Genomic DNA, 19,378 nt, shown 5'->3' on the forward strand with positions numbered 1-19,378 from the left:
CTATATCATTCTTCTGAATCTGGCAGCTGCCTGTGAGGCACCCCATCAGATCCAGCCTATGATCTGGGGGAGCACCCTCCCTCCTGAACTCCTAAAGTGGGCACCGTCTGAGACTCCTGGCAGGCACTGGACCAAGAGCCAGACAGAGCCGTGGGTGGGCTGAGAAGAAGGAGCCCAGCACTAGAAGTTCTGAGCAAGAGGAAGCGTTTCCAGAAGAGGCACTGGGATCCTACCGAAGGCTTAGTCTACTTAGATCTCTTGAAAGTCGTCAGGCTTAACATCTACAGAAATGCACTGATTATTGTTCCCTGGAGGAAGGGCAGTGGATTTGGAGATGAAACATGTAGATGGTGAATGCCACCTTGACACAGATCTGGACTCACTTGAGGACAGCCTGGGATTTGCTGTTTTTGTCAAATGGCCAAAGGGCAGCTTGGCCACAGGTTGGGGGCTTGAAGCTCTGGGGACTCGAGATGTTTAGGCAAAAGTTGTGGGATTGGAGTTGGAAGCTGAACTTGACCCTGGCTCTCTAGAGCTTCTCTAGGGAGCTGGGCAAAAAAGAACAGCTGAAGTGTTTGCTTGTGCTCCATGGCAGAATGAGCTTCTCAGAGGGACCTAGGGGTGAGAGGGCAAACCCTTGTTGCCCAGCCCTGTGTCTCTACCTAAAAGCCTGTGGGCTCTTCTAATTTCTCCCTGTGGGTTTTGGATCCCCATGGGAAACACAAGTCTGGGCCTCCCTGCTGTAACTTTGTGCACCTATGGATATATTTCCTTTTCCTCTTTTTCTGTCTCCCTTTCAGAGCCAAGAAGAAGAGCAAACCGTTGAACCTCAAGATCCACAGCAGCGTCGGCAGCTGCGAGAACATCCCCTCTCAGCAGCGCTCCCCGCTGCTGTCCGAGCGCTCCCTCCGCTCCTTCTTTGTGGGACACGCACCTTTCCTGCCTTCCACCCCTCCTGTTCACACTGAGGCCAACTTCTCTGCAAGTAAGTCACCCGCCGGGCTGCACTGGGGACGCCGGCCGCGCCACCTCCTTCTCCCCAGCACCTGCTGTCCTCTGCGCCAGGTGCACACTCTCTTTTCTTTATCTCGAGGGCTTGTAAAATGCTCACTGATAGAGCTTCACCCATGCTCTGCCCATGGCTCCCCCCCAACATCTGCCTATGCCAGTCACATCCATTTGGATGGTTTTGGAGGGGGGCATCGTTGACGCTGGGGAGGTTGACTGGGTGTTGTCATTGGTGCCTGGTTCCCGTTCTTTCCTCTGCAGGTGTGAAGGAAAGATAGAGGAGGGCAAGCAAGCATTCAGGGAGGCACCCGCCCTCTCTCTCCCTCCTCCCCGTTGTCTCTCAGCTGCCTGATTACAGGACTTTTCTTGGCCGCTGTGGCTAAGGCATCTATGATTCAGTTTTATATTTTTTTCCCCACTCAGGTCAACATATATAACCTTTCCATCTCAAAGATGTATTTGGGTTCAAATGGGGTTGAGCATGGCCTGGGGTGGTTTACTTTCTGCTCTTACGAATTTCTGCTGGAGACAGGGTGGTTATTACTTGGAGCAGAAATGGAACTTTTTGGTGATGAAGGACTGAGGTTTCAGAAGGTGTTTAATCTTCTCTAGCCAGAGGCCCGATTTGCTGAACAGGCACAGACATGGTCAGAGCAGCACCCCCCTGAATAAAGCCCAGCCAGTCCTCCAGCCAAGACAGCAACTTTTACTGATTGATTGCTCAAGAAAAGGAAGGGCTCTGAGAATGTAGAAGACATAACCCCTGGCCCTTAATTCAGCCACAGGCTGTGCACGTTGTGTTGCTGCTCTGAGAAATGATGGACATGTTCACTGACCACTGATACATGCTAATCACTCACAGGCAGGGCCCTGTTTAGTTCTTGCAACAATCCCTTGTGCAGACGGATTATTCCCATTGTACAGAAGGGGAAACTGAGGCCCAGGGATGTCAAAGAACTTGCTCAAAGTCACACAGGTGTTGAGTATTTGAGCTGGGGTTTGAATTCGGTTATTCTAACACATTACGCATCATTTGATAACCATGACGGCTCAAATAGCCAGCAGAATGCTTTTCTCTAAATGTGGGGTTTTCTTCATTACTTTCACGTAAGGGTTCCTACATGTTGAGAATTTGACAAGATCTATTAATTCTTGCCTGGAAAAAAAGGCACATGTAATATCCAACATCCAGCTAGATGGTTAGGCTTGGGCCCGGATGGTGAGCTTGGTTTATAGTCCACGGGTGTATATGGCGCATCCATGGTAGGAATCAGCTGAGGGTGTAGACTGATAAACCATGTGGACATCATATAAGAGTCAATCCAGAAACTGCCTTGTCTCAGTGCCCAGGTTAGGCAGGCTCTAAATTGAGCAAACTAAAATAGCACCCACGACTCACAGGTCCACATCAGAAAGCCAATTTATTAATTTGTCCAGAGAAATCACTGCCAGAGAGAGCACCCTTCATGAGGGTGGGCCTGCGTGCTAGTCAAAGAGAGTGGCTGCATGAGCGTGGATGAAGAAAAGCATGATAGTGACATGTCCAGTGTGTAGCACCAGCCAGGTGAGGCAGATGTCATGACCAGGAACAGATGCCTGGGTTTGAACCCCAGTTATTCTACTTTTAAGCAATTGTGCGTGACCTCAAGTGAGTTCAAAGCCTCTGAACCTGTTTCCTCATCTGTAAAATGGGGACAATAAGAGGTTCACCTTGTAGATAGTTGTGAGGATTAGATAAGCTCATGAATGCCAAGCCTTCTGCACAGTTCCTGGCACACAGTAGATTCATAATAAATGGTGGCTTTTATGATGATGTTTTATTCTTGAAGCACTTACAGCCTGTGGTCTGATGGTTAATTTGGGGCTTCTGTGGCTAAATGCCTTGCAGTTTACTCCCCCTCCCCACTTACCCATGGCCCTAAGGGTGCTTGGCATTTGCCTTGGCATGACTCTGGGTGGCTGCCTCTAGCAGCCATCTGTCCTTGGTCATCACCATCCTATGAGTAAATGTCAACAGGGCCCCTCCAGGGGTTTGACCACTGCCCTGCATTTTAGTTTTGGCCAGAGTAAAAACATCTCCCTCCTGCTTTGAAAAAAGAAAACAAAAAACAAAAACAAACAAACAAAAGAAAACCACCATGGATTTGAACATTTGAGCCCCTGTCCCTACCAAAGAGTTTTGAGGATTCATTGTGGCTTCTAACTTTTTGTTCCCGCCCTGGTCTCCACCTAAGAGGAAAAGCTTTTCTGCTTGCCTGTGGACAGGAGCAAAGTCCTTAATTAAAAGGCAGCTCCCAGCAGTAAGAGGCACCAGGAGCACAACTGCCCCTTGGACAGTCTTGGTTCTTGCGTGCAAAGAAGTTGCTCTCTGATCTCCCAGAAAGAAGAAAGATAGCATTTGAGTCTCAGTGGAAGAATGAGTGTGTAACCCAAATATTAGCTGAAACCCCAGGGACCAGTTCCCTATCTGTTGATTGTAACAAGTAACAGAAACAGAGGCAGCCAGGTTCCAGTTTGGGAAATGAGATGCTCTCTGTTGGAATTTCAGTGTTGCTGCCGGTTGCCTGTGTGGCCTCTGTCTCTGCCTAGTGTGTCAGCTGCACTATTTCAGTTAAGACTCGCCCCAGTCCGTGAGGCAGGTGGTAGAATTCCCATGTTACAGATCAAGAAACTGAGGCTCAGAATGGTGCATGAACTTGTCCTGGGGTCCCTTCTGAATCCACACGCAATCTAGCCTGCATTGTATCACTTCAATGCAGCAAGTTCCTTTCTCTATCTGGGTCTCAGTTTCCCCAGGCGTATGCACTCTCTGAGGGTCCATTTCAGTGACTCTGAGGTCTACCCACTGAGTTTTCCTAGGCACATCTTTTGACACACTTAGAATGCTGGTTCTGGGGACTCTGGGTGGGGCTTGGGGTTGGGAGAACACAGCTACCGGGTGCCGGCTCCTCCTTGTTTGTAATCGTTCCCATTCCCCCGCCACTGTGAATTTCAGAAGAGAACTCCCTGCTTTTGGGCCCTGGTGGCAGCCTTTCTCCTGCTGACCCAGCCAAGGGGGCCCCTGGGGCTGCATCCGTGCCCGGCTCAGTCTATCTGCCTGTTTGTCACTGTTGGCTCTGGCTCTGGTCTGCACTGTGAAGGGTGGTGACACGCCATCTTGTTCCCCCATGATGGTAATGCCTGGGGACAGCGTTAGGCAGATCTGGCTGTAGTGTGGCCGAGCCTCACAACCTCAGGGTGCCCAGCCACCTCGCGTGGGGCATGAGAAGGACATCATCTTCTTGGGGCTTACCCTAGTCCTCTGGCCTGGGAGTGGCAAGTGGGGAAAGGGAGGGAGGGGAATGGCAGGATCCTTCCCTGATGGAGGAATCTGTCTCTGAGGTTCACCAGCCCTTGGGTTTCATAGCCTCACTCAGGAAGGGCTAGTATGAAAGACATCAGATGCTTCTGTTCACCACGGGAGATATTGACTCAAATGAACCTGCTTCCCAGAGAAATAGAGAGCAGCGGACTTATCTCTCCACCCTTGCTGTATTTAGTCTGTGTTGCGTTTGGGTGGGCCACCGTGCTCTGGTGGTTTGGTTAGGTGCTCTTCACCAATGGACCATCTTTACTCCACCAGTCTGCAAGCTTGTGAGCTCCTTATTTTCTATCTCTGATCCCAGCTGATGGAGGTCAGGCTGTCTTAAATCCCCTAAAGAAAGCCTACTTCAGAATGAAAGAGTGCCACCTAGATGGAAGAAATAATTGTCATCATTCATTACTGGCTGGTAGAAGTGACTTTGGGTTTAAAGCAACTAACCGGATGCTGTTAAGTCACTGGACAAATCAACCTCTTGAGTCTGTTTTCTACCCAGCAACGATGCAGTGAGGATACAGTGAGAAATGCATGTAAATTCCCTAGCATGGAGATTGGTACTTACAGCACTGAGTCTCAATAAAGGGTGGCTTTGGGAGCTATTGCTATATGTTACATGATGAAGTGGCTTGCAACAATGATGAAAACCATGGTCACAATAGCAATCGGCATGTATTGTGTTGACAGTGTTCCAGGGATTGCACAAAGCAGTTGACTTTTATTATTTCATTTAAGCTCCACCATCCTCTCTAAGGTAGGTACTACTATTATCCCCATTTTACAGATGAAGAAACTGGGGCTGAGAGAGTTTAAGCACTTGGCCCAAGGTCACAAGGTTAGGAAAGAGGTGAAGTTTGCCATCCTTCTGAATCTTCCACTCTGCAATGCTAGGTTGTGAAACTGCAATGTCATCTTCATTAAAACTTGCTTGCTCATCAGGTAGGGAACTGAGCATGCTCAAGTTTTCTCTCCGATGCCCTTGCATCACTGGGGGAGCGTGTTGTGGGTGACAGCCTTGCTCAAAGGATGCCTCTTTGTCAGTGTGCTGTGCTCACTTAGGAAGCAGCCCCCGCATTGACTGACCTTTTGCTGCTCCACCTAGACTCTGTTGTTATTATTCTAGGGATCTGTTGTCCCAGGTTGTAGCCATCCCCGTAGGGGCCAGGCAGTTGCAGAAAGTAGCCAAAATTACAAGCTGCAGGAAACTCCTGCGACTCATCCATCCTGGACATCTCTGGTAGAAGATGAAGAATGACACAGTAATTTTGCCACCTGCAGTTTTCTGGGTGTTTCTTTATTAGCTGCCCATGACTCACTTAGAATGCTGGTTTTGGAAACTCTGGGTGGGGCTTGGGGTTGGGAGAACACAGCTACCAGGTGCAGCAGCTTCAGAGCAGCAGCTACCAAGGGGAACAAGTGACTGACGGGTTCCAGAACTTCCCCATCTTGGTCTTCATGACACCAGCTGGAGGACCCACTAGCCCTGGGTCTTATGAAATACTGTCCTTCATGAGGTGTCTTGAAAGACGGCAGCCCCTCAGCTCATCCCTGCTCTAAGCAACTCCTGCTCTTTGTCCTGGCTGGGGACAAGCTAAGAGAGAGTTGACCCTCATTTGATAGCCTGGCCTTGTGTGTACCTTGAGGCTGAGTCAGAAGCCTGGTTTGTCGAGGAAGGCAGCAGGTAGCAATAAAGACTGATGGAGCAGAACTGCCTGCTCCCAAGAAAGCCACTGGAAGGGTTATAAAGAGACTCAGGATGGGGGTGATTATATAATGGGGTTTAATGAGGCTTAAGGCCAAGGTTCATTACCCCCAGAAGAGAGGGAGGAGAGGCTCATGTCTTGACAGAAGTTTGCTGACTGAACCACAGTCTTGTCTCAGAATTGGAAGATATTTTGAGCAGTTGGGGTTTGACCGGACTCAGTGGTGCCAATTGCAAGGGGAAAGTAGATATCCTATTGGAGTTACCCAAAGGGCTTTGCTCCCCCAAAAGGAGCTGGGGTAGGTGCTGGTATCTCCTCTTTCCTGGGGACTCAGCAGACACAGGAGGTACCACGTTGCCTGGCATCTTTTAGAAACTCAGGTCCCAGCAGTTTTTTAATGAGTACTGACCACCTGCTACATGCCAGGCGGATGTAGATGATTTGCAGGCATTACAATATATAAACCTGGAAATAGACAAAACGCTACAGAACAGTTCCTAATGAAAAGCACTGATCTCTTGCACTATCCCTCCTCAATCCCGCTTTCCAGAAGCAGCCAGCTTAACTCTTTCTGCCTGGTTATTTTGGTGGTCATGACCACAATTTAAACCAGGTTCTACCAGGGGTTCTCAAAATGTGGTTCAGACCACCATCACCAGCAGCAGCAGCATCCCAAAGCTTATTAGAAATGCAAATTCTTGCTCTTCCCCTCCAGCCCTATTCAATCAGAAGTTCTGGGGAGAGGTCCAGTAATCTGAGTTTTCACAAGCTCTCCAGGGAGTTCAGCAGGCTGGCATTTCAGAATCCCCGGGTTATGTGACAGTTGTTTTTAAAGCTTTCATTTTGAAGTAATTTCAAATTTACAGAAAAGTTGCAAGAACAACACAGGGAACTTCGAGGCCCCTCTTTACTTAGATTCATTGGTTTTTAACATTTTCCTACATTTGCTTTTTTCTCTCCTTTCTTTCTCTTTCTCTAATTTTTGTGAACCATTTGGGACTAGGCTGCATACTCTCTTACATAACCACGTAGGTTACCAATTTCAGGAAACTTGACATTGAATCAGTACTTTCATCTCCCCAGATTCCAATTTCATCTATCGCCCCAATAGTATCCTTTAGAGCAATTTTTTTTCTGGTACAGGATCGAATCTGGGGTCACATACTGTGTTTAGCAGTTATGCAAGCTAGAACAGTTTCTCAGCCTTCTTTGTTGTTGTGTATGACTTTGGCCTCTTTGAAGAGGAGGGGTCAGTTACTTTATAGAACATCTCTCAACTCGGGTCTGCCCGATATTTCCTTCTGGCTGGACTCAGGCTAGATGTCCTTGGCAGGATGCCTACATAAGTGGCATTGAATCTTTCTTGGTATATCATGTCTTTATAGAAAACTCCACTGTGTGGGATCAAGAGACTTAAGGTCCTTCTGTGCCCTGCACACTTGCCCCGTGGATTTCCAGGAAGCCAGGAGCCCAGCCCTCAGCCTTCCTTGTGCTTCTCTGTGATGGGATGGGAGTTATTCCAGATGTAAGTTTCTCTCAATATGCAAGAAACTGACACGGAAGATAAAGCCTGGATGGAAGCAGTTGGCCTTAAGGGACTGCACGTGTGTCAAATTGTCATGATTCCGTTGCAGATGTATCTATTGAATATCTTTATGTTTCAAAGGAGTTTTCAACCTCTTGTGTGTTCATTTCCACCGGTTTAATGAGGTAGATTTGACCTGGTCAAGGGTTGAATTGTGGCCTCAAAAAGATGTGCCCAAATCCTACCCCACAGACCTGTGAATGTGCCCTTATTTGGAAATAGGGTGTTGGCAGGTTGATCAAGTTAAAATGAGGTCATTAGGATGGGCTCTAGTCCAGTATGACTGGTGTCCTCATAAGAAGAGGGAAATTTGGACAGAGATGCCAGGATGGCACCAGGTAAAGATAGGGACAGATATTGGAGCAATGTGTCTACAAGCCAAGGAACGCCAAGGATTGCCGGAGCCCCCAGAAGCTGGGAGAGAAACATGAGGACATGCTGTCCTCAGAGCCTCCAGAAAGAACCAACCCTGCTTTGAAAATCAAAAGCCCCCTTGATCTTGGACTTCTGGCCTCTAGAACAGTGAGAGAACAAACCCGTTTTGTTTTAAGTCACCAGTTTTTGGTATTTTCTTATAGCAGCCCTAGGAAACCAACGCAGACCTCCTCCTCATTTTCCAAACAAGAATAAGGAAAGGCGGCACCAGGGCCAATCTGTATAATCATGGCAAGTCAATACCTGTTCCAAGTCTCAGTTTCACCTTAAATGCCAGCTGGAACAGGGCTTTTTCTCTGAGATACCTACTGGGTTCCAAGAAGTACCTGAAAAGAGTGTAGCAGCCTGATGTGGGGGAGAGAAGAAAGAGGTGAGGCGGGGCAGTTGCTCTCCAGCCCCAGCAGGTGTGGCCCTGTGGAGATGTGGGCCAAGCGCTGTGCTGCCAGATTGTTTGATTTGTTTAGAAGTTGGAGATCCTGACTTTTACAAGCACTCTCCCATTTAAACAATGTTAGCAACCAATTATACATCCTTCGACACTGTGTAAACCCATATTGGATAACTCCATGGGTTTGTGGGTTATATTTTGTTTGAGGGCTCCCAATTTTTAATCTCTGTTCTAAGATAGATGTCAGAGCTGGAAAGGGCCTCAGAAATCACTGAGTCCAGCCCCTTGTTTTACAGATGGGGAAACTGAGGCTAGAGAGTAGAAAGGACTTGCCCAGGGCTATAGAGCTGGGACTTGAACCTGAGTCTCCTGATGCCCAACCAATGGCTCTCTCCATTATATCAAGAGGGTTGACAGCAGTCTCTGCTGCCACTCCAAGTGCTCAGCAACAAGGTGGTGGAAGTTCAAAGGAAGTTAGTATGTCTTTGTTTAAATGGTGACACTTTTTGTGTGTATGGAGGGCTGCTGAAGCATGTGGGCATGAGCTGTATGTATGTGTGCATGTGTGGGTGTGTATGTTCCATGAGAGGTGACTTCTGGGTTCTTATCATCAGTCTTCTCTTGTCCCTGCCTACACATTTTGTACTTCTTGCCCTAGCAAAAACAGTTTGGGTTCACCATGCAATAGACAACCTCAGACCTTTTGTTATGATTGCTCTCACCAGGAGTTGTGGCAAACAAAATTTGTAGGTAAGTGGTTGGCGTTAGAAACCAAGGGAGCCATTTGTGTCTGTTGGAGTTAAGTCCTGATCCTCGGTCAGGTATGTGCTGTCAGAGTGGGCAATGCCATTTCCCCGCATCGGGACCTGTGTCTGAGTGTTACTGCCTTTGTCTCAGTAACCCCTCCCTTGAGCATCAGCTGATTTCAAAACATCAGCTGATTTCTCTATGCGATAGAACTGTACAGTGTATACAAGGCATTCGTATTCCTTATCCATGCCTCTGCATCCCCATTCTGTGGAAGAGAAAACTGACGTTCCAAGAGAGGAAAATTCCTGGCCAGCAGTTACATGGTGCATCAGAGGCAAGACTAAAAACCACAACGCCTTCAGACACCAGGTTGCACGCTCTTTCCGCACATAACTTGGCCTGACCTCATTTCTATGAAGTGGTAGGGTTGCAGTGGGGGTTGGATTTGTTTCCATCAGATTTACCCTCCTCCCCAACAAGCCTGATCCTCTTCTGGCAGCCCCGTCTTGCCCATCTATCCAGCTGGGTAAGCCTATATTTAGGTGTGAACTTTGACCCTTCTCTTCCATGATGCCCCATCTTCCATGTCGTGTTGAGTGAAGCTTCTAAATCAGGGGTCAGCAACATTTTTCTGTAAAAGGCCAGATAGTAAATATTTCCAGTCTTGCAGGCTGTATGATTTCTGTGACAACTACTCAACTCTGCCATTGTAACACACAAAGCATCCAGAGGCAATACCAAAACAAATGGATGTGGCTGTGTTTCAATAGAACTTGACTTACAATAACAGGCGAAGGGCCAGATTTGGTTCATGGGATGTAGACTGTGACCTCTGTCCTTCCACTTTTTTTCATCTCTTCCTCCATCATCACCACCCTGGTCCAAACTATGCAACAGTTTCCAAATGGATCGTCCTGTATGCACTTTGACCTAAATCCAATCCATTGATGTAATCTTCCCAAAGTGAAAATCTGGGTCTCCACCCCAATTAAGATAAGATTCTACCACCATCTCCCACGGTTCATAGTCTACAGCCCAGATCCTTAATGTGTCACACCAGACCCTGGCTGGCTCCTGTGCTCTCTCTAGTTTCATTTTTCTCCCTCTGCCCTGTCACATGAATTCCTTCAGTGAACTATGCTCTCTCTTGACATGAACTCTTAGGCTAATAGACGCCCACTCATTATTATCACTTCCGTCTGAATTATTGTTTCCTTGGGAAAGCATTGCCTAATATTCTAAGTTAGATCAGTTACACCTTTTCTCATCTCTATACTTTTCTTTAGAAGCACTTAGCACAATGTGCAGGTATATGTGTACTTATATGAGAATTTGTTTCGTGCCTCATTCCTCTAATATCAGTTCCATGAAGGCAGTGACTACGTCAGTCTTGCTCATCCCTGTGCCTGGCATGGAGCTAGCACACACACAATAGTTTTGAATAGATAGCAATGAACATTTTTGAGCACTCACTTTGTGTCCAACACTGTGAACCTTCAGCTACTCAGGATCTAGATGGCAAAGGACAAAGAATTCTACTTGTTGCCCTCCAGAGCTGCAGGACTGGCTGGGCTTGGCATCACCCAGGCAGGAACTGAAGTCTCTGGATTTGGACGCAGTCTTTGGATTTATGGATGGTTCTCCTGCTTAACTGACTAGGGAGGCAAGTGTCCAAGAAAAACTGCCCCCAAAATCATTTTGTTGATTGAAAAATAAGCAGCTCTTCATCACTGCATGGTGGTGACGGTGACTGGGATTCATGGTTGGTTACAAGTGACAGGTAACCCAACCTAAGTGTTTTTTTTTTTTAATATAAAGGTAATTTATTGACATGTATAACTAAAAGGTCCATAGGCTGTGTAGGCTTCAGGTGCTTCAGGCATGGCTGGATCTAGGGGCTCTGTTCATATTGTGATTTAGTCTCTTACCTCTCAGCCCTGCTCTTCTTTAGGATGGCTTCACTTTTGTGTTCTATGTGGAGACAATATGGCCCCAGCAGTCTCCCCTATTCTAGTCTATAGCAGCAGAATAAGATTGTTTAGATCTGAGATTCACTCTGAATCCACAGGCTTGACTGTATTCTCATCTCTGAACAAATCAGCAGAGCCAGAGAAATGGGGTGGATACTTACTGGCTTTATTCGGGCCATGATCTAACCTATGGGCTTAGAAATGGAGAATTTTGCTGTATTAGTCAGGGTTCTCTTAGAGGGATAGAACTAATAGGATATATATATATCCTATTATATATATACACACACAAAGGGGAGTTTATTAAGTATTAACTTGCATGATCACAAGGTCCTACAATAGGCTGTCTGCAAGCTGAGGAGCAAGGAAAAGTTAAATTTTTTTTTTCTTCTTCTTTTTGAGATGGAGTTTCACTCTTGTTGCCCAGGCTGGAGTGCAATGGTGCGATCTCAGCTCACCCAAACCTCCACCTCCTGGGTTCAAGCGACTCTCCTGCCTCAGCCTCTTGAGTAGCTGGGATTACAGGCATGTGCCACCACGCCCAGCTAATTTTGTATTTTTAGTGGAGGTGGGGTTTCTCCATGTTGATCAGGCTGGTCTCAAACTCCCAACCTCAGGTGATCCACCCACCTTGACCTCCCACGGTGCTGAGATTACAGGCATGAGCCACCATGCCCGGCCACAACTATCCTCCATATAACCAGAAACATACCAATCTGTAACCCAAATACTATTACATAAAGGTAACAATACTTAAATGCTGATATGCAGACAATAAATCTTATGTCACATGATAAAGGAAAAGGAAATAAAATGAAGGTATTTTCTTAGTACAAATGTATACATGCACAAACATATTTTTAACAAAAGAAGGAGGAAATGCTCATGACACTTACAGTCCTCATTGCTGCAGCTGGTCACGTGGTCATAGCCGGTATTGATGACTACCTTCTACTACCCATTCTGTATGCCCTTTGCCTTCAGCAGGCACCTCAGCAAGTCATGGTTTTTTTCCTGGTGGAGTGACACAAACCTTCATTCTTGAAGTGTCCGGGTCATTTGTAGTCCTGCCTGAATTGGGCTGTTATAGTTTCCCATTGATCTTAATCACAGGACATGGTAATACTCAGAGATGCCTTAATGGATCCCCTGCATTCCATGCGTACTCTTCCTTACCTCCATTGTGGAGTAGCAGACTGGTTTCATCTTGATAGTCTGGGTCATTCACTCCAGCTAACACTGTTGGCTTAGCCTGTTGACTTAAAGGTAGGAGGAGCTCAAAGTGTCCCGGTGGCAATTTTAACTTCCAGTTTAGTGGAATCGTCGTGTCTCCTGGTGGCAGCATTCCTCTCTCTGGAACTAGGATCTCTAGGCCAGCAGGACGTAATGTCCTGGGATCAAGAAGCAAAAATGTTGCTAGTGGATCACTAAGGCTGATGGTGGATAGTGCCACTTCCACCCGCTTGATTCCTGGACCTGTGAATCCTGGCTATGGGAGAAACAGTACCATATATTGGACGCTGATTCAGAGCATACATGGCCTTCCAGAGAACTTTGCCCCAGCCCTGCAAAGTATTGTCACCTAGTTCATGTTGTAATTGTGACTTCAAAAGGCCATTCCACTGCTCTTTTCATCCAGCTGCTTCAGGACGATGGGGTATTGCCACCTAGTTGGTGTTGTAATTGTGACTTCAAAAGGCCATTCCACCGTTCTATCAATCCAGCTGCTTCAGGATGATGGGAAACATGGTAAGACCAGTGAATTACATGAGCATGAGCCCATGCCACACTTCTTTAGCTGTAAAGTGAGTGCCTTGATCAGAGGCAATGCTATGTGGAATACCATGATGGTGGATAAGGCATTCCGTGAGTCCACAGTAGTTTTGGCAGAAGCATTGTATGCAGGAGAGGCAAACCCATATCTGGGGTAAGTGTCTATTCCAGTGAGGACAAACCTCTGCCTTTTCCATGATGGAAGAGGTCCAATATCATCAACCTGCCACCAGGTAGCTGGCTGATCACCCTGAGGAATGGTGACATATTGAGGGCTCAGTGTTGGTCTCTGCTGCTGGCACATTGGGCACTCAGCAGTGGCTGTAGCCAGGTCAGCCTTGGTGAGGGGAAGTCCATGTTGCTAAGCCAATGCCTAACCTCCATTCCTGCCACATGGCCACTTTGTTCATGGGCCCATTGGGCGATGACAGAGGTAGCTGGGGAAAGAGGCTGAGTAGTGTTGACAGAATGGGTCATTCTATCCACTTGATTATTAAACTCCTCTTCCACTGAGGTCACCCGTTGGTGAGCACTCACATGGGATACAAACATCTTCACAGTTTTTGACCACTCAGAGGGTTCCGTTCACATACTTCTTCCCCAAATTTCTTTGTCACCAATTTTCCAATAATGCTTCTTCCAAGCCCCTGACCATCCAGCCAAACCACTGGCTACAGCCCACGAATCAGTATATAATCACACATCTGGCCATTTCTGACTTCCACGCAAAGTGCACAACCAGGTGCACTGCTCAAAGTTCTGCCCACTGGGAAGATTTCCTTTCACCGCTGTCCTTCAGGGACATCCTAGAAAGGGGCTGTAGTGCTGCAGCTGTCCACTTAGGGGTGGTGCCTGCATGTTGTGCAGAACCATCTGTGAACCAGGCCCTAGTCTTCTCTTCCTCTGTCAACTGATCACAGGAGACTCCCTATGAGGCCATCAGTGCAGCCTGGGGAAGAGAAGGCAGGGTGGCAGGAGTAGAGACTGTGGGCATTTGAGCCACTTCCTCGTGTAACTTACTTGTGCCTTCAGGACCTGCTCGAGCCCAATCACGTATTGCTGCTTCCATTTGATGATGAAATGCTGCTGTGTACGACCCACTTTATGGCTAGCTGGGTCAGAAGGCACCCAGTTCATGACAGGCAGTTCAGGTCACATTGATGACGCATAGCCAAATGTTCAGTTTCCACCAAAGCTTAGTAACAGGCCAAGAGCTGTCTCTCAAAAGGAGAGTAGTTATCTGCAGAAGATCGCAGGGCTTTGCTCCAAAATCCTGGAAGCCTCTGCTGTGATCCACCTATGGGAGCCTGCCAAAGGCTCCAGACAGCATCCCTGTCTGCCACTGACACCTTAAGCATCATTGGATCTGCTGGGTCATATGGCCAAGTGGCAGAGCACTTTGCACAGCAGCCTGGACCTGTTGTAGAGCCTTCTCCTGTTCTGGACCCCACTCAAAACTGGCAGCCTTTTGGGTCACTTGATAAATGCACTAGAGTAACACACCCAAATGAGGAATGTGTTGCCTCCAAAATCCAAATAGGCCCACTAGGCGTTGTGCCTCTTTTTGGCTGTAGGAGGGGCCAAATGCAGCAACTTATCCTTTACCTTAAAAGGAATATCTCAACAGGTTCCACAGCGCTGGACCCCTAGAAATTTTACTGAGGTAGAAGATCCCTGATTTTGGTTGGATTTATTTCCCATTCTCTGGCATGCAAACGTCTCACCAGTAAGTCCAGTGTGTTTGCTACTTCTTGCTCACTGGATCCAGTCAACATAATGTTATCAATGTAATGGACCAGTGTGATATCTTGCAGAAGCGAAAAGCAATCAAGGTCTTTCCGAATAAGATTATGACACAAAGCCAGAGAGTTTCTATACCCCTGAGGTAGGACAGTGAAGGTGTATTGCCGGCCTTGCCAGCTGAAGGTAAATTGCTTCTGGTGGGCCTTATGGACAGGAGTGGAGAAAAAGGCATTTGCCAAGTCAATGGCTACATACCAGGTACCAGGAGATGTGTTAATTTACTCCAGCAATGAAACCACATGTGATACAGGTACAACAGCTGCAGTTGGAGTCACCACTTGGTGAAGCTTACAATAATCCACTGTCATTCTCCAAGATCCATCTGTCTTCTGCACAGGCCAAATGGAAGAGTTGAATGGGGATGTGGTAGGAATCACCTCCCCTGTGCCTTTCATGTCCCTGATGGTGGCACTAATCTCCACAATCCCTCCAGGGATGCAATGTTGTTTTTGATTTACTATTTTTCTAGGTAGAGGCAGCTCTAATGGCTTCCATTTGGGCCTTTCCCACTATAATAGTCCTCATCCTACCAGTCAGGGAGCTAATGTGGGGGTTCTGCCAGCCGCTAAGTATATCTATGCCAATCATACATTCTGGCACTGGGGAAATGACCACAGATGAGTCTGGAGACCCACTGGACCCACTGTACATCAGACCTGAGCTAAAACTCCATGAATTACCTGACCTCCATAAGCTCCTACCGTAACTGGAGGACCACAGTGACTTTTTTGGGTCCCCTGGAATGCGTCAGCTCAGAGCCAGTGTCCAGTAGTCCCTGAAATGTCTGATCATTTCCCTTTCCCCAGTGCACAGTTACCCTGTTAAAAAGCTAGAGGTCTCCTTGGGGAAGGATGGGAGAAAGATTCACTGCATAAATTGTCTGTAATACAATGGGGTCCTTCCTCAACAGACCCAGCCTCCCCTTCATTCAAAGGGTTCTGGGTCTGTAAACTGGCTCAAGTCTGGAAATTGACTGAGGGGCTGTGATTCTCTTTTTGAGTAATTCAAATTAGTCTTTTGTCCATTCTACCCAGAAATTTTCCGTTTGTATAATTTAAGTAAGAATGCAGTAGGCTTCCTATCAATTTCACTTCTAGGAACACCGTGATTAATTAGCCAATGCCAGAGATCTACATGAGTCAGAATATTATTTTTTTAATTATTATTTTTTATCTTTTCCATAAGTTATTGGGGTACAGGTGGTATTTGGTTACATGAGTAAGTTCTTTAGTGGTGATTTGTGAGATTTTGATGCACATATCACCAGAGCAGTATACACTGCACCATATCTGTAGTCTTTTAATCCCTGGCCCCCCTCCACACACTGCCCCTGAGTCTCCAAAGTCCACTGTATCATTCTTATGCCTCTGCGTCCTCGTAGCTTAGCTCCCACATATCAGTGAGAACATATGATGTTTGGTTTTCCATTCCTGAGTTACTTCACTTAGAGTCAGTGTATTCTGATTGCCACTGTGCCTCTGTTGTCCATTGCAGTATCTACGCTCACCTTACCTTTGACAGTTGAGTGCTGCCATTGGCCCCTGCCACCTTGGGATCCAATTATTCCCCTTGTATTTAAATTTTGTAGTTGAGTGACTGTGATTCCCACCATTAGATCTGACATGCAGAGAAGAGCAATTACGGCTCTTCTACAGTGTTCTCTATACTATTAGAAGTAGAGTCCTTAGCATTTTTGGGATATATGTGTGTATATATAAATGACTTTATTAAATATTAACTTATGCAATCACAAGGTCCCACAATAGGCTGTCTGCAAGGAGAGCCAGTGTTATTCCCAAAACTGAAGAACTTGGAGTCATATGTTTGAGGGCAGGAAGCGTCCAGCACAGGAGAAAGATGTAGGCTGGGAGGCTAGGCCCATCTCTCCTTTTCACATTTTTCTGCCTGCTTTATATTCCCTGGAAGCTGCTTAGATTGTGCCCACCAGTTTAAGAGTGGATCTGCCTTCCCCAACCCACTGACTCAAATGTTAATCCTTTTGGCAACACCCACACAGACACATCCAGGATTAATCATTTGTATCCCTCAATCCAATCAAGTTGACACTGAGTATTAACCATGACATTTGCTTAAAAGAGAGAATGAATGCTGGGGAGGCTGACAACCATTGTTCACTAGAGCAAACATGAATAATGTGGGGTCCCTGTCTTCAAAGACTTTAAGGAGCACTCCTCCAACCCCAGGCCAGATCAGTTCATGACCTGAATTAGCAGGCTGTGTCTCCATCATTGTACAGAAAACCATTTCAGTTCTCTGTTTCTATTGGGCTGTATTCCCCAGTGATCCCTGGAAAGGAGTTTCTTTTTTCTCCCATCCCCTGACACTCCTCTAGGAAGCACACAGCCTTCTAGGGAAAGTTAATCATGGTACCAAGTAGAGACTCAGCCCCACTCCCAGGGCAAAGCCATGGCATCCTGGCTTTGGCCACACAGGCAGTTAAGAGTTGGACAAACCGGGGTTCAGATCTTATCTCTGCCACTTACCAGCTCCAAGCCTCAGGTTCTCCGTCTTTAAAATGGGCCTCATATCCCTTTCTCATGGATTGATTATTGAGATGAAATGAAAGGATCCTAAGTAGTATGCCTGCTGCATAGGAAGCAGTACCTAGGTGTTGTGGTTGTTGATACTGTTGTATGGTGTGGATTTAGGTCAGCTTTAATCCTCATTGGTTTCTGCTGGATATTGCCCCACCCTACAGCATATCTGAATGCAGCGATCAGTATTGATTGAACATCTGAAATGTAAAATAAGATACTGAGTATCAGGGAGGAGTCAAATAAATGTACGTTACAGTCCCTGACCTCAGTGCACTTGCAGTCGAGTTGGTTAGAAACCCTCTAGGATGCAGGCAAAACTCTGGGCCAGGAGTTGGGAAATCTTGGTTTTCCTCCCAGGGCTGTTACCTCTGGCTGTATGGCTCTTGTTAAATCACTCAACATTTCAGAGCCTTGGTTTCTTCATCTGGCAAATGTGCATATTGATGCCATCTGCCTACCTCACAAAACTGTTGATTGTTGGGAGGTGTGTGATCACCATTTGGAAACTAGAAATTGTTCAGATGGACAAAGTATCATTATCTCTGCCTAGTAAGACAGCAAACAGACAGGCAGGGCAGACATTCAGATGTTGCGCAGCTATAGCACTGTACAATCTGATTGGTTGGGCATGTTTTTGGTGTGTGTTCTGATTGGTTGAGTGTATGTTTTGCTTGACTAGGTGTATTTTCTGATTGGCTGGGCATATTTTCTGTTTGAGCATATTTCGTCATTGGCTTGGCATGATTGGTTGGATATGTTTCTATTTGGCCCATGCCACCCCACAAGGGTGGTTACATATTTTCAGTAACACCGCTAGACACAACTACCTACCTCACTAAGCATAAGAAAATATTCAAGCCTCAGTTTCCTAATGTATTAAGTGATAGCAATACCTTCCTGGCAAGGTTATGGTGAGGATTGTAGGAAATGAAATGCTAAGGATTACGGTCTGTCCCATCCACAAGACTGTGCTCTGTAAAGGCAGTATCTTATCTTTTCTGTTGACTGCCGTGCCCTCATATCTATAGCCTGCTACATCATAGGCCCTGAGCAAGTATGTTTTGAATGCATAAATGAAGCCCCAATGCCTTATGCTAGGGGCACAATGGTTACTCAGTAAATCCAGATTGAGGATATTAGGGGTCATCAGAGATGAAGGATACAGTTGGTGTCAGACAATAGGGAGGGGTGGAAATTGTGGTAAACTGAAGATCACCTCCTCCTTCACTTCTAAAGAAGGCACTCAATGCTCAGTCCCCATCAATCATTGCTGTATGGGAAAGGGAAAAATTGTCATCATATTATCTAAATTTTCTCAGGGAAGCCAGACATCTAGATTTTCGTAGATAATCTCATCATCTTAAAAATATTGCCAATGGATTAAAAAAAAATTTGTTTTTATAAAACCATCACAGGTTAAGCAACATATATATAGGGGCCACCAGTTTGTAACCATTGGACCTGCCATAAATGATATGTCCCTTGCTGATTCTTGTAACTGGAACTTTTCTCTTTAAAAAGATAGGGTTAGGCTGGGTGTGGTGGTTTACACCTGTAATCTCAGCACTTTCGGAGGCCAAAGCAGGAGGATTGCTTGTGCTCAGGAGTTTGAGAACAGCCTGGGCAATGTACTGAGACCCCCATATCTACAAAAAAAAAGTAAAAAAAAAAATAGCCAGACATGGTGGTGTGTACCTGTGGTCCCAGCTACTCAGGAGGCTGAGGCAGCAGGATTGAGGTTGCAGTGAGCTCTGATCATGCCACTGCACTCCAGCCTGGGCGACAGAGTGACTCTGTCACTAAAAATTAGAACAAAAACGGATGGGTCAGCCTTCCTTCTCGTCCTTAGGACTGTGCTCCTGGCCCCTCTCCTGACCTCCAGCATCATTAACATGCCGCAAAAGCCTGTCCTCCCAGCTGTGATTGTGCCCCTAGGATGTAGCTTTGAGAACTCGGATTTTCACCCTGGGGACTTTACCTCTTTGTTACTCATTTTGAATGGAGGAACTCTTCCTTCTCAAAATAACAGACTCCTTCCTAGGCCTCA

General features: G+C 46.5%; 1 protein-coding gene across 3 annotated transcripts in view; it reads left to right on the forward strand.

The window, feature by feature from the left end:
* KSR2 (kinase suppressor of ras 2) overlaps positions 1 to 19,378 on the forward strand; it is a 516,345-nt gene that overhangs the window by 304,488 nt on the left and 192,479 nt on the right. For all 3 annotated transcript variants that reach the window (XM_017887889.1, XM_017887888.1, XM_017887887.1), the window contains one exon: positions 801 to 985. In XM_017887889.1, coding sequence (XP_017743378.1) covers positions 801 to 985 — 185 coding nt within the window. The remainder of the gene's footprint in view (positions 1 to 800; positions 986 to 19,378) is intronic.

This window comes from Rhinopithecus bieti, unplaced genomic scaffold (genome assembly GCF_001698545.2).
Source record: "Rhinopithecus bieti isolate Rb0 unplaced genomic scaffold, ASM169854v2 scaffold_17010, whole genome shotgun sequence".
NCBI classification, from domain to species: Eukaryota; Metazoa; Chordata; class Mammalia; order Primates; family Cercopithecidae; genus Rhinopithecus; species Rhinopithecus bieti.